We start from the raw sequence: 24,224 nt of genomic DNA on the forward strand, positions 1-24,224 counted from the left end.
CGGCGGGATGGGAAGGGTCTGGTCTACAACAACCTGAGGTTGATGAACCAGGTGCTGCCCAAACTAAAGGTCTACATGATCTCCAGGCAGAAGATGCTGCAGTTTGACGAACTCTTCAAGAGGGAGACGGGCAAGGACAGGTGAGTTTCACGTGCAAGGACAGGTGAGTTTCACGTGCAAGCTGGAGTACCTTAACAAACGATGAGTGGAACAGAAGTGGCTCGGAGTCTGAGATGAACCACGAATGATACTTAAAAGACTTGCGTTATCTCCCAAAGTAAGTTTGAATAAATAAGTCAACTGCTTCCTTTAAAGAACGGAAAACATTACAAAAGTTACGTTAGAAGTCGTGATCAGTATTGGCAACATTTAGGTTTTTTCTTCCCTTCAAATAGCTTATATGATTAATTTAGAAGAAAGAACTTCATCTCAAATAATAAAAAAAATTGAATCAAATCAAATTGTATTTGTCACGGTCTTCCTCCTCTTCATCTGAAGAGGCGAGAAGGATCAGAGGACCAATATGCGGCGTGGTATGTGTTCATGTTGAATGTTTAATTAAAGAAAGAACTGGACACTGCAACACTACACAAAAAAGTAACAGAAACAATCACCCAATAACGACCATGAAGCTACAACTGAGACCTGTGCTGAAACACAAGCCACTAACATGGACAATCACCCAATAACGACCATGAAGCTACAACTGAGACCTGTGCTGAAACAAGCCACTAACATGGACAATCACCCAATAACGACTGTGAAGCTACAACTGAGACCTGTGCTGAACACAAGCCACTAACATGGACAATCACCCAATAACGACCGTGAAGCTACAACTGAGACCTGTGCTGAAACAAGCCACTAACATGGACAATCACCCAATGACGACCGTGAAGCTACAACTGAGACCTCACCCAATGACCGTGCTACAACTGAGACTGTGCTGAACACAAGCCACTAACATGGACAATCACCCAATAACGACCATGAAGCTACAACTGAGACCTGTGCTGAACACAAGCCACTAACATGGACAATCACCCAATAACGACCATGAAGCCACTAACTACAACTGAGACCTGTGCTGAACACAAGCCACTAACATGGACAATCACCCAATAACGACCATGAAGCTACAACTGAGACCTGTGCTGAACACAAGCCACTAACATGGACAATCACCCAATAACGACCATGAAGCTACAACTGAGACCTGTGCTGAACACAAGCCACTAACATGGACAATCACCCAATAACGACCATGAAGCTACAACTGAGACCTGTGCTGACACAAGCCACTAACATGGACAATCACCCACAAACAAACAGTGCAACCCAGGCTACCTAAGTATGATTCTCAATCAGAGACAACTAATGACACCTGCCTCTGATTGAGAACCATACTAGGCCGAAACATAGAAATCTCCAAATCATAGAAAATCAAACATAGACTGCCCACCCAACTCACGCCCTGACCATACTAAATAAATACAAAACAAAGGAAATAAAGGTCAGAACGTGACAGTATTTGTCACATGTGCTGAACACAACAGGTGTAGACCTTATCGTGAAATGCTTACTTACAAGCCCTTAACCAACAACGCAGTTTAAGAAATTGAGTTACTAATATATTTACTAAATAAACTAAAAGAAAAAAATCTAAGAAATCAAAAAGTAAATGTACATCACAATAATACAGGGTATTACGGTACAGAGTCAATGTGGAGGTTATATACAGGGTATTACGGTACAGAGTCAATGTGGAGGTTATATACAGGGTATTACGGTACAGAGTCAATGTGGAGGCTATATACAGGGTATTACGGTACAGAGTCAGTGTGGAGGCTATATACAGGGTATTACGGTACAGAGTCAATGTGGAGGCTATATACAGGGTATTACGGTACAGAGTCAGTGTGGAGGCTATATACAGGGTATTACGATACAGAGTCAATGTGGAGGCTATATACAGGGTATTATGGTACAGAGTCAATGTGGAGGCTATATACAGGGTATTACGGTACAGAGTCAATGTGGAGGCTATATACAGGGTATTACGGTACAGAGTCAGTGTGGAGGCTATATACAGGGTATTACGGTACAGAGTCAATGTGGAGGCTATATACAGGGTTTTCACGGTACAGAGTCAATGTGGAGGCTATATACAGGGTATTACGGTACAGAGTCAATGTGGAGGCTATATACAGGGTATTACGGTACAGAGTCAATGTGGAGGCTATATACAGGGTATTACGGTACAGAGTCAATGTGGAGGCTATATACAGGGTATTACGGTACAGAGTCAATGTGGAGGCTATATACAGGGTATTATGGTACAGAGTCAATGTGGAGGCTATATACAGGGTGTTACGGTACAGAGTCAATGTGGAGGCTATATACAGGGTATTACGGCACAGAGTCAATGTGGAGGCTATATACGGTACAGAGTCAATGAGGCTATATACAGGGTACAGAGTCAATGTGGAGGCTATATACAGGGTGTTACGGTACAGAGTCAATGTGGAGGCTATATACAGGGTGTTATGGTACAGAGTCAATGTGGAGGCTATATACAGGGTGTTACGGCACAGAGTATGTGGAGGTTATATACAGGGTGTTACGGTACAGAGTCAATGTGGAGGTTATATACAGGGTGTTACGGTACAGAGTCAATGTGGAGGCTATATACAGGGTGTTACGGTACAGAGTCAATGTGGAGGCTATATACAGGGTATTACGGTAGAGAGTCAATGTGGAGGTTATATACAGGGTGTTACGGTACAGAGTCAATGTGGAGGCTATATACAGGGTATTACGGTACAGAGTCAATGTGGAGGCTATATACAGGGTATTACGGTACAGAGTCAATGTGGAGGCTATATACAGGGTATTACGGTACAGAGTCAATGTGGAGACTATATACAGGGTATTACGGTACAGAGTCAATGTGGAGGTTATATACAGGGTGGTACGGTACAGAGTCAATGTGGAGGCTATATACAGGGTGTTACGGTACAGAGTCAATGTGGAGGCTATATACAGGGTGTTACGGTACAGAGTCAATGTGGAGGCTATATACAGGGTATTACGGTAGAGAGTCAATGTGGAGGTTATATACAGGGTGTTACGGTACAGAGTCAATGTGGAGGCTATATACAGGGTATTACAGAGTACAGAGTCAATGTGGAGGCTATATACAGGGTATTACGGCATTACGGTACAGAGTCAATGTGGAGGCTATATACAGGGTGTTACGGTACAGAGTCAATGTGGAGGCTATATACAGGGGGTACCAGTACAGAGTCAATGTGGAGGCTATATACAGGGTATTACGGTACAGAGTCAATGTGGAGGCTATATACAGGGTGCCAGTACAGAGTCAATGTGAGGCTATATACAGGGGTATTACGGTAGAGAGTCAATGTGGAGGCTATATACAGGGTGCTACGGTACAGAGTCAATGTGGAGGTATATACAGGGTTACGGTACAGAGTCAATGTGGAGGCTATATACAGGTATTACGGTACAGAGTCAATGTGGAGGCTATATACAGGGTGTTACGGTACAGAGTCAATGTGGAGGCTATATACAGGGTATTACGGTACAGAGTCAATGTGGAGGCTATATACAGGGTATTACGGTACAGAGTCAATGTGGAGGCTATATACAGGGTATTATGGTACAGAGTCAATGTGGAGGCTATATACAGGGTGTTACGGTACAGAGTCAATGTGGAGGCTATATACAGGGTATTACGGTACAGAGTCAATGTGGAGGCTATATACAGGGTATTACGGTACAGAGTCAATGTGGAGGCTATATACAGGGTGTTACGGTACAGAGTCAATGTGGAGGTTATATACAGGGTGTTATGGTACAGAGTCAATGTGGAGGCTATATACAGGGTGTTACGGTACAGAGTCAATGTGGAGGTTATATACAGGGTGTTACGGTACAGAGTCAATGTGGAGGCTATATACAGGGTGTTACGGTACAGAGTCAATGTGGAGGCTATATACAGGGTATTACGGTAGAGAGTCAATGTGGAGGCTATATACAGGGTGTATTACGGGAACAGAGTCAATGTGGAGGCTATATACAGGGTACCGGTACAGAGTCAATGTGGAGGCTATATACAGGGTATTACGGTACAGAGTCAATGTGGAGGCTATATACAGGGTATTACGGTACAGAGTCAATGTGGAGGCTATATACAGGGTATTACGGTACAGAGTCAATGTGGAGGTTATATACAGGGTATATACAGAGGTGGAGGCTATATACGGTACAGAGTCAATGTGGAGGCTATATACAGGGTGTTACGGTACAGAGTCAATGTGGAGGCTATATACAGGGTATTACGGTACAGAGTCAATGTGGGAGGCTATATACAGGGTATTACGGTACAGAGTCAATGTGGAGGCTATATACAGGGTATTACGGTACAGAGTCAATGTGGAGGCTATATACAGGGTGCTACGGTACAGAGTCAATGTGGAGGCTATATACAGGGTATTACGGTAGAGAGTCAATGTGGAGGCTATATACAGGGTGCTACGGTACAGAGTCAATGTGGAGGTTATATACAGGGTGCTACGGTACAGAGTCAATGTGGAGGCTATATACAGGGTATTACGGTACAGAGTCAATGTGGAGCTATATACAGGGTGTTACGGCACAGAGTCAATGTGGAGGCTATATACAGGGTATTACGGTACAGAGTCAATGTGGAGGCTATATACAGGGTGTTACGGCACAGAGTCAATGTGGAGGCTATATACAGGGGTACAGCGTCAATGTGGAGGCTATATACAGGGTGTTACGGTACAGAGTCAATGTGGAGGCTATATACAGGGTGTTACGGTACAGAGTCAATGTGGAGGCTATATACAGGGTATTACGGTAGAGAGTCAATGTGGAGGCTATATACAGGGTGCTACGGTACAGAGTCAATGTGGAGGTTATATACAGGGTGCTACGGTACAGAGTCAATGTGGAGGCTATATACAGGGTATTACGGTACAGAGTCAATGTGGAGGCTATATACAGGGTGTTACGGTACAGAGTCAATGTGGAGGCTATATACAGGGTATTACGGTACAGAGTCAATGTGGAGGCTATATACAGGGTATTACGGTACAGAGTCAATGTGGAGGCTATATACAGGGTATTACGGTACAGAGTCAATGTGGAGGTTATATACAGGGTGTTACGGTACAGAGTCAATGTGGAGGCTATATACAGGGGGTACCGGTACAGAGTCAATGTGGAGGCTATATACAGGGTGTTACGGTACAGAGTCAATGTGGAGGCTATATACAGGGTGTTACGGTACAGAGTCAATGTGGAGGCTATATACAGGGTGTTACGGTACAGAGTCAATGTGGAGGCTATATACAGGGGGTACTGGTACAGAGTCAATGTGGAGGCTATATACAGGGTACTGGTACAGAGTCAATGTGGAGGCTATATACAGGGTGCTACGGTACAGAGTCAATGTGGAGGCTATATACAGGGGGTACCGGTACAGAGTCAATGTGGAGGCTATATACAGGGTGTACCAGTACAGAGTCAATGTGTAGTCTATATACAGGGTGTACTGGTACAGAGTCAATGTGGAGGCTATATACAGGGTGTTACGGTACAGAGTCAATGTGGAGGCTATATACAGGGTGTTACTGTACAGAGTCAATGTGGAGGCTATATACAGGGTGTTACGGTACAGAGTCCATGTGGAGGCTATATACAGGGGGTACCGGTACAGCGTCAATGTGGAGGCTATATACAGGGTGTTACGGTACAGAGTCAATGTGGAGGCTATATACAGGGTGTTACGGTACAGAGTCAATGTGGAGGCTATATACAGGGTATTACGGTAGAGAGTCAATGTGGAGGCTATATACAGGGTGCTACGGTACAGAGTCAATGTGGAGGTTATATACAGGGTGCTACGGTACAGAGTCAATGTGGAGGCTATATACAGGGTATTACGGTACAGAGTCAATGTGGAGGCTATATACAGGGTGTTACGGTACAGAGTCAATGTGGAGGCTATATACAGGGTATTACGGTACAGAGTCAATGTGGAGGCTATATACAGGGTGTTACGGTACAGAGTCAATGTGGAGGCTATATACAGGGGGTACCGGTACAGAGTCAATGTGGAGGCTATATACAGGGTGTTACGGTACAGAGTCAATGTGGAGGCTATATACAGGGTGTTACGGTACAGAGTCAATGTGGAGGCTATATACAGGGTATTACGGTAGAGAGTCAATGTGGAGGCTATATACAGGGTGCTACGGTACAGAGTCAATGTGGAGGTTATATACAGGGTGCTACGGTACAGAGTCAATGTGGAGGCTATATACAGGGTATTACGGTACAGAGTCAATGTGGAGGCTATATACAGGGTGTTACGGTACAGAGTCAATGTGGAGGCTATATACAGGGTATTACGGTACAGAGTCAATGTGGAGGCTATATACAGGGTATTACGGTACAGAGTCAATGTGGAGGCTATATACAGGGTATTACGGTACAGAGTCAATGTGGAGGCTATATACAGGGTGTTACGGTACAGAGTCAATGTGGAGGCTATATACAGGGGTACCGGTACAGAGTCAATGTGGAGGCTATATACACGGTACAGAGTCAATGTGGAGGCTATATACAGGGTGTTACGGTACAGAGTCAATGTGGAGGCTATATACAGGGTGTTACGGTACAGAGTCAATGTGGAGGCTATATACAGGGGGTACTGGTACAGAGTCAATGTGGAGGCTATATACAGGGGGTACTGGTACAGAGTCAATGTGGAGGCTATATACAGGGTGCTACGGTACAGAGTCAATGTGGAGGCTATATACAGGGGGTACCGGTACAGAGTCAATGTGGAGGCTATATACAGGGTGTACCAGTACAGAGTCAATGTGTAGTCTATATACAGGGTGTACTGGTACAGAGTCAATGTGGAGGCTATATACAGGGTGTTACGGTACAGAGTCAATGTGGAGGCTATATACAGGGTGTTACTGTACAGAGTCAATGTGGAGGCTATATACAGGGTGTTACGGTACAGAGTCCATGTGGAGGCTATATACAGGGTGTTACGGTACAGAGTCAATGTGGAGGCTATATACAGGGTGTTACTGTACAGAGTCAATGTGGGGGCTATATGCAGGGTGTTACTGTACAGAGTCAATGTAGAGGCTATATACAGGGGGTACCGGTACAGAGTCAATGTGGAGGCTATATACAGGGTGTACCGGTACCCAGTCAATGTGGAGGTTATATACAGGGTGTTACGGTACAGAGTCAATGTGGAGGCTATATACAGGGTGTTATGGTACAGAGTCAATGTGGAGGCTATATACAGGGTGTTACGGTACACAGTCAATGTGGAGGCTATATAAAGGGGGTACCAGTACAGAGTCAATGTGGAGGCTATATACAGGGTGTTACGGTACAGAGTCAATGTGGAGGCTATATACAGGGGGTACCAGTACAGAGTCAATGTGGAGGCTATATACAGGGTGTTACGGTACAGAGTCAATGTGGAGGCTATATACAGGGTGTTACGGTACAGAGTCAATGTGGAGGCTATATACAGGGGGTACCGGTACAGAGTCAATGTGGAGGCTATATACAGGGGGTACCGGTACAGAGTCAATGTGGAGGCTATATACAGGGTGTTACGGTACAGAGTCAATGTGGAGGCTATATACAGGGGGTACCGGTACACAGTCAATGTGGAGGCTATATACAGGGGGTACCGGTACAGAGTCAATGTGGAGGATATATACAGGGGGTACCAGTACAGAGTCAATGTGGAGGCTATATACAGGGGGTATCGGTACAGAGTCAGTGTGGAGGCTATATACAGGGGGTACCAGTACAGAGTCAATGTGGAGGCTATATACAGGGGTACCGGTACAGAGTCAATGTGGAGGCTATATACAGGGGTACCAGTACAGAGTCAATGTGGAGGCTATATACAGGGGGTACCGGTACAGAGTCAATGTGGAGGCTATATACAGGGGGTACCGGTACCTAGTCAGTGTGGAGGCTATATACAGGAGGTACCGGTACCTAGTCAGTGTGGGGGGTATGTACAGGGGGTACCGGTACCTAGTCAGTGTGCGGGGGTATATACAGGAGGTACCGGTACCTAGTCAGTGTGCAGGGGGTACCGGTACCTAGTCAGTGTGCAGGAGGTACCGGTACCTAGTCAGTGTGCAGGGGGTACCGGTACCTAGTCAGTGTGCAGGAGGTACCGGTACCTAGTCAGTGTGCAGGGGTATATACAGGAGGTACCGGTACCTAGTCAGTGTGCAGGGGGTATATACAGGAGGTACCGGTACCTAGTCAGTGTGCAGGGGGTATATACAGGAGGTACCGGTACCTAGTCAGTGTGGGGGTATATACAGGAGGTACCGGTACCTAGTCAGTGTGGGGGCTATATACAGAGGTACCGGTACCTAGTCAGTGTGCAGGGGGTATATACAGGAGGTACCGGTACCTAGTCAGTGTGGGGTATATACAGGGGTACGGTACCTAGTCAGTGTGGGGGGTATATACAGGAGGTACCGGTACCTGAGTCAGTGTGCAGGGGTATATACAGGAGGTACCGGTACCTAGTCAGTGTGCAGGGGTACCGGTACACAGTCAATGTGGAGGCTATATACAGGGGTACCGGTACAGAGTCAATGTGGAGGATATATACAGGGGGTACCAGTACAGAGTCAATGTGGAGGCTATATACAGGGGGTACCGGTACAGAGTCAGTGTGGAGGCTATATACAGGGGTACCAGTACCAGAGTCAATGTGGAGGCTATATACAGGGGGTACCGGTACAGAGTCAATGTGGAGGGTATATACAGGAGGTACCGGTACCCTAGTCAGTGTGCAGGGGTATACAGGAGGTACCGGTACCTAGTCAGTGTGGGGGTATATACAGGGGTACCGGTACCTAGTCAGTGTGCAGGAGGTATATACAGGAGGTACCGGTACCTAGTCAGTGTGCAGGGGGTATATACAGGGGGTACCGGTACCTAGTCAGTGTGCGGGGGGTATATACAGGAGGTACCGGTACCTAGTCAGTGTGCAGGGGGTATATACAGGAGGTACCGGTACCTAGTCAGTGTGCAGGAGGTACCGGTACCTAGTCAGTGTGCAGGGGGTACCGGTACCTAGTCAGTGTGCAGGAGGTACCGGTACCTAGTCAGTGTGCAGGGGGTATATACAGGAGGTACCGGTACCTAGTCAGTGTGCAGGGGGTATATACAGGAGGTACCGGTACCTAGTCAGTGTGCAGGGGGTATGTACAGGAGGTACCGGTACCTAGTCAGTGTGCGGGGGTATATACAGGAGGTACCGGTACCTAGTCAGTGTGGGGGTATATACAGGGGTACCGGTACCTAGTCAGTGTGCAGGGTATATACAGGGGTACCGGTACCTAGTCAGTGTGGGGGGTATATACAGGGGTACCGGTACCTAGTCAGTGTGGAGGCTATATACAGGGGTACGGTACCTAGTCAGTGTGCAGGGGGTATATACAGGAGGTACCGGTACCTAGTCAGTGTGCAGGGGTATATACAGGGGTACCGGTACCTAGTCAGTGTGGGGGTATATACAGGAGGTACCGGTACCTAGTCAGTGTGCGGGCTATATACAGGAGGTACCGGTACCTAGTCAGTGTGGGGGTATATACAGGAGGTACCGGTACCTAGTCAGTGTGCAGGGGGTATATACAGGGTACCGGTACCTAGTCAGTGTGCAGGGGGTATATACAGGGGTACGGTACCTAGTCAGTGTGCGGGGGTATATACAGGAGGTACCGGTACCTAGTCAGTGTGCAGGGGGTATATACAGGAGGTACCGGTACCTAGTCAGTGTGCAGGGGTATATACAGGAGGTACCGGTACCTAGTCAGTGTGGGGGTATATACAGGGGTACCGGTACCTAGTCAGTGTGGGGCTATATACAGGAGGTACCGGTACCTAGTCAGTGTGGGGTATATACAGGAGGTACCGGTACCTAGTCAGTGTGGGGGGTATATACAGGGGTACCGGTACCTAGTCAGTGTGCGGGGCTATATACAGGGTACCCGTACCTAGTCAGTGTGGGGCTATATACAGGAGGTACCGGTACCTAGTCAGTGTGCAGGGGTATATACAGGAGGTACGGTACCTAGTCAGTGTGCAGGGGTATATACAGGGGTACCGGTACCTGAGTCAGTGTGCGGGGGTATATACAGGAGGTACCGGTACCTAGTCAGTGTGCAGGGGTACCGGTACCTAGTCAGTGTGCAGGAGTCAATGTGGAGTCAGTGTGCAGGGGGTACCGGTACCTAGTCAGTGTGCAGGAGGTACCGGTACCTAGTCAGTGTGCAGGGGTATATACAGGAGGTACCGGTACCTAGTCAGTGTGGGGTATATACAGGAGGTACCGGTACCTAGTCAGTGTGGGGGGTATATACAGGAGGTACCGGTACCTAGTCAGTGTGCAGAGGCTATATACAGGAGGTACCGGTACCTAGTCAGTGTGGGGGGGTATATACAGGGGGTACCGGTACCTAGTCAGTGTGCGGGGGTATATACAGGAGGTACCGGTACCTAGTCAGTGTGCAGGGGGTATATACAGGAGGTACCGGTACCTAGTCAGTGTGCAGGGGGTACCGGTACACAGTCAATGTGGAGGCTATATACAGGGGGTACCGGTACAGAGTCAATGTGGAGGATATATACAGGGGGTACCAGTACAGAGTCAATGTGGAGGCTATATACAGGGGGTACCGGTACAGAGTCAGTGTGGAGGCTATATACAGGGGGTACCAGTACAGAGTCAATGTGGAGGCTATATACAGGGGGTACCGGTACAGAGTCAATGTGGAGGCTATATACAGGGGGTACCAGTACAGAGTCAATGTGGAGGCTATATACAGGGGGTACCGGTACAGAGTCAATGTGGAGGCTATATACAGGGGGTACCGGTACCTAGTCAGTGTGGAGGCTATATACAGGAGGTACCGGTACCTAGTCAGTGTGGGGGGTATGTACAGGGGGTACCGGTACCTAGTCAGTGTGCGGGGGTATATACAGGAGGTACCGGTACCTAGTCAGTGTGCAGGGGGTACCGGTACCTAGTCAGTGTGCAGGAGGTACCGGTACCTAGTCAGTGTGCAGGGGGTACCGGTACCTAGTCAGTGTGCAGGGGGTATATACAGGAGGTACCGGTACCTAGTCAGTGTGCAGGGGGTACCGGTACACAGTCAATGTGGAGGCTATATACAGGGGGTACCGGTACAGAGTCAATGTGGAGGATATATACAGGGGGTACCAGTACAGAGTCAATGTGGAGGCTATATACAGGGGGTACCGGTACAGAGTCAGTGTGGAGGCTATATACAGGGGGTACCAGTACAGAGTCAATGTGGAGGCTATATACAGGGGGTACCGGTACAGAGTCAATGTGGAGGCTATATACAGGGGTACCAGTACAGAGTCAATGTGGAGGCTATATACAGGGGTACCGGTACAGAGTCAATGTGGAGGCTATATACAGGGGGTACCGGTACCTAGTCAGTGTGGAGGCTATATACAGGAGGTACCGGTACCTAGTCAGTGTGGGGGGTATGTACAGGGGGTACCGGTACCTAGTCAGTGTGCGGGGGTATATACAGGAGGTACCGGTACCTAGTCAGTGTGCAGGGGGTACCGGTACCTAGTCAGTGTGCAGGAGGTACGGTACCTAGTCAGTGTGGCAGGGGGTATACCTAGTCAGTGTGCAGGAGGTACCGGTACCTAGTCAGTGTGCAGGGGGTATATACAGGGGTACCGGTACCTAGTCAGTGTGCAGGGTATATACAGGAGGTACCGGTACCTAGTCAGTGTGCAGAGGTATATACAGGGGTACCGGTACCTAGTCAGTGTGGAGGCTATATACAGGAGGTACCGGTACCTAGTCAGTGTGGGGGTATATACAGGAGGTACCGGTACCTAGTCAGTGTGGGGGTGTATACAGGAGGTACGGTACCTAGTCAGTGTGGGGGTATATACAGGGGTACCGGTACCTAGTCAGTGTGGGGGCTATATACAGGGGTACCGGTACCTAGTCAGTGTGCAGGAGGTATATACAGGGGTACCGGTACCTAGTCAGTGTGCAGGGGGTATATACAGGGGGTACCGGTACCTAGTCAGTGTGCAGGGGGTATATACAGGAGGTACCGGTACCTAGTCAGTGTGCAGGAGGTACCGGTACCTAGTCAGTGTGCAGGGGGTACCGGTACCTAGTCAGTGTGCAGGAGGTACCGGTACCTAGTCAGTGTGCAGGGGGTATATACAGGAGGTACCGGTACCTAGTCAGTGTGCGGGGGGTATATACAGGAGGTACCGGTACCTAGTCAGTGTGCAGGGGGTATATACAGGAGGTACCGGTACCTAGTCAGTGTGTGCAGGTACCTAGTCAGTGTGCAGGGGTACCGGTACCTAGTCAGTGTGCAGGAGGCGGTGCCTAGTCAGTGTGCAGGGGTATATACAGGAGGTACCGGTACCTAGTCAGTGTGCAGGGGGTATATACAGGAGGTACCGGTACCTAGTCAGTGTGCAGGGGGTATATACAGGAGGTACCGGTACCTAGTCAGTGTGCGGGGGTATATACAGGAGGTACCGGTACCTAGTCAGTGTGGGGGGTATATACAGGAGGTACCGGTACCTAGTCAGTGTGCAGGGGTATATACAGGAGGCACCGGTACCTAGTCAGTGTGGGGGGGTATATACAGGGGTACCGGTACCTAGTCAGTGTGGAGGGTATATACAGGGGTACGGTACCTAGTCAGTGTGCGGGGGTATATACAGGAGGTACCGGTACCTAGTCAGTGTGCGGGGGTATATACAGGGGTACCGGTACCTAGTCAGTGTGCGGGGGTATATACAGGGGGTACCGGTACCTAGTCAGTGTGCGGGGGTATATACAGGAGGTACCGGTACCTAGTCAGTGTGCGGGGGGTATATACAGGAGGTACCGGTACCTAGTCAGTGTGCGGGGTATATACAGGAGGTACCGGTACCTAGTCAGTGTGCAGGGGGTATATACAGGAGGTACCGGTACCTAGTCAGTGTGCGGGGGTATATACAGGAGGTACCGGTACCTAGTCAGTGTGCAGGGGGTATATACAGGAGGTACCGGTACCTAGTCAGTGTGCAGGGGTATATACAGGAGGTACCGGTACCTAGTCAGTGTGCGGGGTATATACAGGAGGTACCGGTACCTAGTCAGTGTGGGGGGTATATACAGGAGGTACCGGTACCTAGTCAGTGTGCAGGGGTATATACAGGAGGTACCGGTACCTAGTCAGTGTGGGGGGTATATACAGGGGGTACCGGTACCTAGTCAGTGTGCGGGGGTATATACAGGAGGTACCGTGCCTAGTCAGTGTGCAGGGGGTATATACAGGAGGTACCGGTACCTAGTCAGTGTGCAGGGGTATATACAGGAGGTACCGGTACCTAGTCAGTGTGCAGGGGTATATACAGGAGGTACCGGTACCTAGTCAGTGTGCGGGGTATATACAGGAGGTACCGGTACCTAGTCAGTGTGCGGGGGTATATACAGGAGGTACCGGTACCTAGTCAGTGTGGGGGGGTATACAGGAGGTACCGGTACCTAGTCAGTGTGGGGGTATATACAGGAGGTACCGGTACCTAGTCAGTGTGCGGGGTATATACAGGAGGTACCGGTACCTAGTCAGTGTGGGGGTATATACAGGGGTACCGGTACCTAGTCAGTGTGGGGGGTACAGGTTAGTCGAGGTGATTTGTAAAGTGACTGCAGAGATAATGAACAGCGAGTTGCAGCAGTGTAAAAACAAAGGCAGGGCCAATGAGGGGGGCAGGGCCAATGAGGGGGGCAGGGCCAATGAGGGGGGCAGGGCCAATGAGGGGGGCAGGGCCAATGTAAATAGTGTGGTGGCCATTTGATTAGTTGCTCTGCAGTCTGATGGCTTGGGGGTAGAAGCTGTTAAGAAGCCTTTTGGACCCAGACTTGGTGCTCCGGTACCGCTTGCCGTGTGGTAGCAGAGAGAACAGTCTATAACTTGGGTGACTAGTCTTTAAAAAAATGTTGGGCCTTCCTTGACACCGCCTAGTATATAAGTCCTGGATGGCAGGAAGCTTGGCCACAGTGTGGTACTGGGCTGTACACACTACCCTCTGTAGGGCCTTCCTCTGACACCACCTAGTATAGAGGTCCTGGATGGCAGGAAGCTTGGCCCCAGTGATGTACTGGGCTGTATGCACTACCCTCTGGTATAGAGGTCCTGGATGGCAGGAAGCTTGGCCCCAGTGATGTACTGGCACTACCTTCTGTAGCGCTTTACGGTCAGATACCAAGCAGCTCCCATACCAGGCGGTGATGCAACTGGTCAGGATGCTCTCGATGGTGTCAGCTGTATAACTTATTGAGGATCTGGGGACCCATGCCAAATCTTTTCAGTCTCCGGAGGGGGTAAATGTGTTGCCGTGCCCTCTTCACAACTGTCTGTGTGTTTGGACCATGATAGATCGTTGGTGATGTGGACACCAAGGAACTTGAAACTCTCGACCCGCTCCACTACAGCCCCATTGATATTAATGGGGGCCTCTTCGGCCCTCCTTTTCCTATAGTCCACGATCATCTCCTTTGTCTTGCTCACATTGAAAGAAAGGCACAACACAGCCAGGTCTCTGACCGCCTCCCTATAGGCCGTCTCATCGTTGTCGGTGTTCAGGCCAACCACGTCAACTTAATGATGGTGTTGGAGTCCTGTTGGCCACGCAGTCGTGGGTGAACACAGGGAATACAGGAGGGGACTAAGTACACACCCCTGACGGGCCCCAGTGTTGAGGATCGGCTTGGCAGATGTGTTGTTACCTACCCTTACCACCTGGGGGCGCCAGTGTTGAGGATCGGCTTGGCAGATGTGTTGTTACCTACCCTTACCACCTGGGGGCGCCAGTGTTGAGGATCGGCTTGGCAGATGTGTTGTTACCTACCCTTACCACCTGGGAGGTTGGACATTTACAGAGAGTGTGTAAAGCCTCCAAACGCACAGCAAGAGCGCACAAAGTGTCAGACGCAGCACAAGAAGAGGAAGGTACAACTGAAACAGTAGTGGAACTGTTCACAGTGTACACAGCTCAACAACTAAAAGCTGGAATCTATCTCAACATGGAGTTAGCGGGAAAACCAGTAAAAATGCAGCTGGACACCGGAGCGTCTGTATCCCTGGTTCCAGAGAGACTCTACAAAGAAAAACTGAAAGAGTGCCCTCTTCAGCCCGCGTCCATCCGCCTTTCATCATACACTGTGTTAGGGCAGATCCAGGTACCAGTCCGGTATGAGGGGAAGGAGTGGACGCTACCGCTTGTCATTGTTAAAGGAGAAAAATCAGCCTTGCTAGGCAGAAACTAGCTACAAAAGATCAAGTTGAACTGGGGAGAAATCTTCAGTCTGAGAAATGACAAACCAGTGAGTCAGGCTACACTCACTAACATGCTGGAGAAGCACAAAGAACTTTTCAAAGATGGCTACGGTGAAATACAAGACTTCACAGCACAAGTCAGAGTGCAAGAAGGAACCAAGCCTATCTTTCTTAAACCACGTCCAGTTCCCTATGCTCTTAAGGAAGCAGTAGAGAAGGAACTGGACCGCCTACAGAAGAATAACATAATAACGAAAGTAGCGAGGAGCGACTGGGCCGCTCCGATTGTTGTAGTCCCAAAGAAAGACAAGACCGTCAGAATGTGCGGTGACTACAAGGTCACAGTAAATCGCTGCATACTACCAGAGGAATATCCACTACCAAACGCTGAAGATCTGTTTGCCACTCTAGCTGGTGGGAAGGTTTTCAGTAAGCTGGACCTGGCATTCGCTTATCAGCAACTGAAGCTGGATCCGGAGTCAGAACAGTATCTGACCATCAATACACACAAGGGGCTATTCAGATTCAATCGCTTGGCCTATGGAATCTCGACAGCTCCAGCGATATTCCAACAAACAATGGATCAGATCTTGGACGGTATAGACCATGTTGTGTGCTTCATGGACGACATCCTCGTGTCAGCACCAACCATTGGAGAGCACCTTGTAGTGCTGGACAAAGTGATGTCAAGACTGGAGAAATACGGAGTGAGAATGAAACGCAGCAAGTGTGAGTTCCTCCAGGACTCAGTGGAGTATCTCGGATACAAGATTGATGCACAAGGCCTGCACCCAACCAACAGCAAGGTGGAAGCAATCGTAAACGCTCCAGCACCCACAAATATCTCAGAGCTGAGGTCATTTTTGGGGCTCCTGAACTATTACGGAAAGTTTGTGGCAAACTTGTCCACATTGTTGCATCCGCTTCACCAACTGCTGCAGGCCGATACAAAGTGGAATTGGTCCCCACAATGCGAAGAAGCATTCAAGACTTGCAAACAGCGTCTGCTAAAGAGCAAGTGGCTTGCCCACTATAACACAGAGATGAAGCTGAGACTCGCGTGTGATGCATCTCCATACGGAGTAGGAGCCGTCATCTCACATGTTCTACCGTCAGGTGAAGAACACCCTATTGCATTTGCATCACGGACTCTGTCACCAAGTGAGAAAAATTATGCTCAAATTGAGAAGGAAGCCCTGAGCATAATATTCGGAGTGAAGAAGTTTCACAAATACCTCTACGGAAGGAAGTTCCAACTGCTGACAGATCACAAGCCTCTGTTGGCCATCCTTGGACCAAAATCAGCTATACCAACCCTTGCTGCACTTCGAATGCAACGTTGGGCTCTGATATTGTTAGCCTACGACTACGAGATTGAGTACAGACGATCCAGTGATCATGCAAATGCCGATGCACTATCAAGACTACCATGCAATAGTGACTCCGACAGTGAAGATGATAGAGCAGTCTTCCAGATCTCTCTCATTGATGAACTGCCCATATCTGCTTCTGACATAGCAGAGGAAACAAGGAAAGACCCAGTGCTTTCCAAAGTCTTGGACTTAACATTAGGCGGTTGGCCAACCTCCGTCAATGACAATAACCTTCGTCCATTCATCGACAAGAAAGACCAGTTGTCCACTGATCAAGGGTGTGTTCTGTGGGGATCAAGGGTGGTGGTACCTCACAAATTCCAGATGAGACTGCTATCTGACCTGCATGAGGGACATCCAGGGATCACTCAAATGAAAGCACTCTCTCGCAGTTATCTGTGGTGGCCTGGACTGGATCAGGACATTCAACAGCATGTAGGCCACTGCTCACCTTGTGAAGCTGTTCGCAACAAGCCTGCTGCTGCACCTCTTCATCCATGGTCCTGGGCTGCTACACCTTGGGAACGCATCCATGTGGATTACGCCGAAATTGACAAGCAACACTTCCTTGTTGTCGTCGATGTCCATTCCAAGTGGATGGAAGTGTTCCCTACTCAACTGACCACAGCTGAGAAGACAATCAATCTTCTCAGACACCTGTTTGCATCCTTTGGACTAGTCAAGGAGCTTGTATCGGACAATGGCCCTCCGTTCACGTCAAACGATTTTGAAATGTTTCTCAAGAACAATGGGGTAAGGCACATCCTGTCACCACCTTACCATCCGCAATCAAACGGAGCAGTGGAGAGAGCCGTGCAAACCTTTAAGAAGGCCTGGACTAGACTCGAGGTTCAGTCTGTGCCCATCCACCAAAGGCTTCCCCGGTTCCTGTTCACTTACCGTAACACCCCACACACAGTAACGGAATGTACACCAGCTGAACTGTTTCTGAAACGCCAACCACGTACCCGCCTGACATTGTTGAAACCAGACTTGTCAAGCACTGTGGCAAAGCACCAGCTACAGCAGAAGAAAGCTCATGACAGACACTCAAAGACTGTCAGAGAATTCAAAGAGGAAGAGAGGGTGATGGTACGTGATTTCAGACACCCCAAGCGCCTGTGGAACTCAGGTGTGATCTTGCAACGCAGAGGACCTTTGACTTACCAAGTCCAAATTGGTCATCGCCAGGTCAACGTTCATGTGGATCATCTGCTACGGTCCAACGCCCCAGCAGAGATATGCCGAGAGAACAAGAACAATAACGACCCCCAGGACTATTCTCCTGACTGTGGACGTACGGGAGAGACAGAGCCTGACCTTCCACCCGAACCTGGCCCACCACAGGAAGCCCAGGAGGAGCGGAGATATCCTATTCGACAGCGAAGGGCACCTCAAAAGCTTGACCTGTGAGTTGAGCTGGTTAAGGAGGTAACGGACAGTAAAACAAACACTTTAATATGTCCTAGATAAAACGAAAGAAAAAGGACATTACCTGGGTTAGTTATTAGGACACAAACTCCATCTTCGGGGCAGAATAATCCCCTGGATTTGTGCTGGGCTCTGAAAAGTCTGCTTCAACCCAGTAGTTGAAAAATGTTTAAGAATGCATTGTTCAGATATTGCATTAGTAGTTACCTAACATATTTACCTTGTTCTCTGGGAGTTAAACACTATGGGGGAGGAGTGTAGTATCTGGGATCTACATTTGTTTATATTAGTTACTGTGCTGTTACTAAGCAGTAATGCATTACGGAAGTGTTACGTTACTACACCTAATAGGAAATGCACATGCGCACTGGAATGCCGCGAACTGTGGAGCACGAGGGGTTTTTGACTAAACGACAACTAACTGTACTCCCGTCTCCTGCCTGCATCGGCTTGGCAGATGTGTTGTTACCTACCCTTACCACCTGGGGGCGCCAGTGTTGAGGATCGGCTTGGCAGATGTGTTGTTACCTACCCTTACCACCTGGGGGCGCCAGTGTTGAGGATCGGCTTGGCAGATGTGTTGTTACCTACCCTTACCACCTGGGGGGCGCCAGTGTTGAGGATCGGCTTGGCAGATGTGTTGTTACCTACCCTTACCACCTGGGGGCGCCAGTGTTGAGGATCGGCTTGGCAGATGTGTTGTTACCTACCCTTACCACCTGGGGGGCGCCCGGTCAGGAGGTCCAGGATCTAGTTGCAGAGGCAGGTGTTTAGTCCCAGGGTCCTTAGCTTAGTGATGACCTTCGTGGGCACTATGGTGTTGAACGCTGAGCTGTCGTCAATGAACAGCATTCTCACATAGGTGTTCCTTTTGTCCAGGTGGGAAAGGGCAGTGTGGAGTGCGATTGAGATTGCGTCACCTGTGGTTATGTTGGGGCGGTGTGCGAATTGGAGTGGGTCTAGGGTTTCTGGCATGATGGTGTTGATGTGAGCCGTGACCAGCCTTTCAAAGCACTTCATGGCTACCGACGTGAGTGCTACTGGACAGAAATATAGGGAGGTTTCCTTCGCTCTCTTGGGCACAGGGACTATGGTGGTCTGTTTGAAACATGCAGGTATTACAGACTCGGTCAGGGAGAGGTTGAAAATTTCAGTCAAGACACTTCCCAGCTTTAATACATAATCCGTCTGGCCCCGCGGCTTTGTGAATGTTGACCTGTTTGAAGGTCTTGCTCACATCAGCTACGGAGAGCGTGGTCACACAGTTGTCCGGAACAGCTGGTGCTCTCATGCATGCTTCAGGATCTCCCTCAGATAGTGGGGCAGAGTTTCATCTCTTTCAGATGTGTGCTTCGTTCATAGTGTGCTCCGTTCTGAATCCCTACCCATTGATACTGAACAAAACAAAATGCATGAAAGGCTTTGTTTCCTTCTCTCTCTTTCTCTCTCTCGCTCTGAGGCGTGGCTCTGGGAGTCTGTCTGCTGCTGGGATCCTATCTGATTAAATGGCACCCTATTCCCTACATAGTGCACCCTATTCCCTACATAGTGCACCCTATTCCCTACATAGTGCACTACATTTGACCAGGGCTCATAGGTCTCCAGTCAAATGTAATACACTAAATAGGGACACCAGGCTCCCTTCAGACACCACCAGGAAAATCCCTTTGGAGAGGATTTTAGCGTCCGATTCAGTCTTAGGAAATGTAGGTCTTTCCTGCCTCTCCTACGCACTTCTCAGACGTGGTTCCCTTGAATAAATGTAATTCAACCGCTGAAAACCCTTCCATTTACCGGCCAGCAGATTTCTTCATGGAGTATTTCTTCAATAGGGTCTTGAGTACATCTATCTAAAGCCACAGGTTTCCTGTAGACGGGACACTTGGCATTCAGGCCAACGAGTTCAATCTTGGTTTCACCAGACCAGTGAATCTTGTTCCTCATGGTCTGACAGTCCTTTAGGTGCCTTTAGGCAAACTCCCAGCAGGCTGTCATGTTCCGTTTACTGAGGAGTGGCTTCCATCTGGCCTCTTTACCATAAAGGCCTGATTGGTGGAGTGCTGCAGAGATGGTTACCGCACATTTTTTTATTTTTTTATTTCACTTTTCTTTATTATCTATTTGAATTGCTTTGGTAATTTAAATATTTGTTTCCTATGCCAATAACGCCCATTTAATTTAATTGAGAGAGAGAGAGAGAGAGAGAGAGAGAGAAACAGAGACAGAGAGAGAGAGAGACAGAGAGAGAAACAGAGACAGAGAGAGAGAGAGACAGAGAGAGAAACAGAGACAGAGAGAGAGAGAGACAGAGAGAGAAACAGAGACAGAGAGAGAGAGAGAGAGAGATGACTGGATGAGTTTACATGGACATGGGAGTTACTGATTACCTATGCCAGACAATCTTCTATAACCTCATTCCACCTCCTCCCTGTCTCCCCTCTCTCTCCCCCCTTTTCCCTCTCTCCCTCCCCCTCCTCCAGGCGAATCTCTAACTCGTGGTTGAGTACTGGTTGGTTCACTATGACCATAGCTCTGGAGCTGTGTGACCGGATCAATGTCTATGGCATGGTGGCTCCAGACCACTGCAGGTGAGAACTGATCTCTCTCTCTCTCTCTCTCTCTCTCTCTCTCTGTCTCTCTCTCTCTCTCTCTCACTCTCTCTCTCTAATAATCTATCCTGTGTTCCTGTTGCCCCTCCCAGAGAGCCCCAGCCCCCATCCTCCCCCTCCCCCTACCACTACTACGAACCCCTCGGTCCAGAGGAGTGTGCCATGTATATCAGCCATGAGCGGGACCGCAGGGGCAGCCATCACCGCTTTATCACGGAGAAGAGGGTCTTCACCAGCTGGGCTCGAACCTTCAACATCCACTTCTACCAGCCTGACTGGGAGCCCCCGCCGCTGGCCCCCGCTAACCTCACGCAGGGGCAGCCATCACCGCTTTATCACGGAAAAAGGTTCTTCACCAGCTGGGCTCGAACCTTCAACATCCACTTCTACCAGCCTGACTGGGAACCCCCGCCGCTGGCCCCTGCTGACCACCGCTAACCACTGATCCCCGCTAACTGCTGACCCCCTGCTAACCACTGACCCCCTGCTAACCACTGACCCCCCGCTAACCACTGACCCCCTGCTAACCACTGACCCCCTGCTAACCACTGACCCCCTGCTAACCACTGACCCCCTGCTAACCACTGACCACTGCTAACCACTGACCCCCTGCTAAATACTGACCCCTGCTAACCGCTGACCCCCTGCTAACCGCTGACCCCGCTAATCACTGCCACCCCGCTAACCACTGACCCCTGCTAACCGCTGACCCCACTAACCACTGATCCCCGCTAACCACTGCCACCCCGCTAACCACTGACCCCGCTAACCACTGACCCCTGCTAACCACTGATCCCCGCTAACCGCTGCCACCCCGCTAACCACTGATCCCCGCTAACCACTGACCCCACTAACAGCTGACCACCACTGATTCCCGCTAACCGCTGACCCTGCTGACCCCGCTGACCCACACTGACCCCCGCTAAACCCCCGCTAACCGCACGCAGGGGGAGACGGAGAAGGTCAGGATCAGACTACGTGACTGATGACCGGGAGAGGGACCGGGATGGGGATCGCTGGGCGTCTGTGGAAGAGATGCAGCTCAGATGGACTGAGGACTTGGCTGGAGCAGGCTGGACCGCATGGGATGGTCCAAAGCCTTCTGACCACAACTGGTACTGGTCCAACTGGTACTGGTTCAAATGGTACCGGTCTAAATGGTCTGGTACTGGTCCAACTGGTACTGGTCCAACTGGTACTGGTTCAAATGGTACTGGTCCAACTGGTACTGGTCCAACTGGTACTGGTTCAAATGGTACTGGTCCAACTGGTACTGGTTCAACTGGTACTGGTCCAAAGCCTTCTGACCACAACTGGTACTGGTCCAACTGGTACTGGTTCAAATGGTAACGGTCTAAATGGTCTGGTACTGGTCCAACTGGTAAGATACTGGTCCAACTGGTACTGGTCAGATACTGGTCCAACTGGTACTGGTCAGATACTGGTCCAACTGGTACTGGTCCAACTGGTAAGATACTGGTCCAACTGGTACTGGTCCAACTGGTCAGATACTGGTCCAACTGGTACTGGTCAGATACTGGTCCAACTGGAACTGGTCCAACTGGAACTGGTCCAACTGGTCAGATACTGGTCCAACTGGTACTGGTCAGATACTGGTCCAACTGGTACTGGTCCAACTGGTAAGATACTGGTCCAACTGGTACTGGTCCAACTGGTCAGATACTGGTCCAACTGGTACTGGTCAGATACTGGTCCAACTGGAACTGGTCCAACTGGAACTGGTCCAACTGGTCAGATACTGGTCCAACTGGTACTGGTCAGATACTGGTCCAACTGGTACTGGTCAGATACTGGTCCAACTGGAACTGGTCCAACTGGTAAGATACTGGTCCAACTGGTACTGGTCCAACTGGTCAGATACTGGTCCAACTGGTACTGGTCAGATACTGGTCCAACTGGAACTGGTCCAACTGGAACTGGTCCAACTGGTACTGGTGAGATACTGGTCCAACTGGAACTGGTCCAACTGGAACTGGTCCATACAGAACAGAGTCCTTCAGGGACAGTGGTTGTTATCTGTCATGGACAACTGCAAGGACCAAATACGGTTGGATGCACTGGATGGGTCTACATGGAGTAGACCATGGTCAAACAGTGGAAGGTCTCAGAGATGGAGTAGACCATGGTCAAACAGTGGAAGGTCTCAGAGATGGAGTAGACCATGGTCAAACAGTGGAAGGACTCAGAGATGGAGTAGACCATGGTCAAACAGTGGAAGGTCTCAGAGATGGAGTAGACCATGGTCAAACATTGGAAGGACTCAGAGATGGAGTAGACCATGGTCAAACAGTGGAAGGTCTCAGAGATGGAGTAGACCATGGTCAAACAGTGGAAGGTCTCAGAGATGGAGTAGACCATGGTCAAACAGTGGAGTGGCTCAGAGATGGAGTAGACCATGGTCAAACAGTGGAAGGTCTCAGAGATGGAGTAGACCATGGTCAAACAGTGGAAGGACTCAGAGATGGAGTAGACCATGGTCAAACAGTGGAAGGTCTCAGAGATGGAGTAGACCATGGTCAAACAGTGGAAGGTCTCAGAGATGGAGTAGACCATGGTCAAACAGTGGAAGGACTCAGAGATGGAGTAGACCATGGTCAAACAGTGGAAGGACTCAGAGATGGAGTAGACCATGGTCAAACAGTGGAGTGGCTCAGAGATGGAGTAGACCATGGTCAAACAGTGGAGTGGCTCAGAGATGGAGTAGACCATGGTCAAACAGTGGAAGGACTCAGAGATGGAGTAGACCATGGTCAAACAGTGGAAGGACTCAGAGATGGAGTAGACCATGGTCAAACAGTGGAAGGACTCAGAGATGGAGTAGACCATGGTCAAACAGTGGAAGGACTCAGAGATGGAGTAGACCATGGTCAAACAGTGGAAGGTCTCAGAGATGGAGTAGACCATGGTCAAACAGTGGAAGGTCTTAGAGATGGAGTAGACCATGGTCAAACAGTGGAGTGGCTCAGAGATGGAGTAGACCATGGTCAAACAGTGGAGTGGCTCAGAGATGGAGTAGACCATGGACAAACAGTGGAAGGGCTCAGAGAGGAACAATACCTTCCTGTGGAACACTTCTGTCACCTTCAGGTTAGACTGGCCTGTATTTTTCATTTAGTCTGAAACAAAGGAAACATCACTGTGTATGTTCCACCTCAGTCTGAAGTTAGGACACTGGGTGGTTCTACACTGAGTGGACAAAACATTAGGAACATCTTCCTAATATTGAGTTGCACTCCCCCCCTTTTACCCCCTGAACAGCCACAATTAGTCGGGGCATGGCCTGTACAAGGTGTCGAAAGCGTTCCACAGGGCTGCTGGCCCATGTT

The 24,224-nt window shown here is 49.4% G+C and overlaps 1 protein-coding gene across 1 annotated transcript in view; it reads left to right on the forward strand.

Annotated features, from left to right (window-relative positions):
• Positions 1 to 21,371, forward strand: part of st6galnac5a (ST6 (alpha-N-acetyl-neuraminyl-2,3-beta-galactosyl-1,3)-N-acetylgalactosaminide alpha-2,6-sialyltransferase 5a) — a 262,069-nt gene extending 240,698 nt beyond the window's left edge. Inside the window, exons 6-8 of the mRNA XM_065013646.1 lie at positions 1 to 140; positions 20,749 to 20,856; positions 20,970 to 21,371. Coding sequence (XP_064869718.1) covers positions 1 to 140; positions 20,749 to 20,856; positions 20,970 to 21,315 — 594 coding nt within the window. The 3' untranslated portion in view covers positions 21,316 to 21,371. The remainder of the gene's footprint in view (positions 141 to 20,748; positions 20,857 to 20,969) is intronic.
• The last annotated feature ends 2,853 nt before the right edge of the window (positions 21,372 to 24,224 follow it).

Source organism: Oncorhynchus nerka, linkage group LG9b (genome assembly GCF_034236695.1).
Source record: "Oncorhynchus nerka isolate Pitt River linkage group LG9b, Oner_Uvic_2.0, whole genome shotgun sequence".
Taxonomy (NCBI): Eukaryota; Metazoa; Chordata; class Actinopteri; order Salmoniformes; family Salmonidae; genus Oncorhynchus; species Oncorhynchus nerka.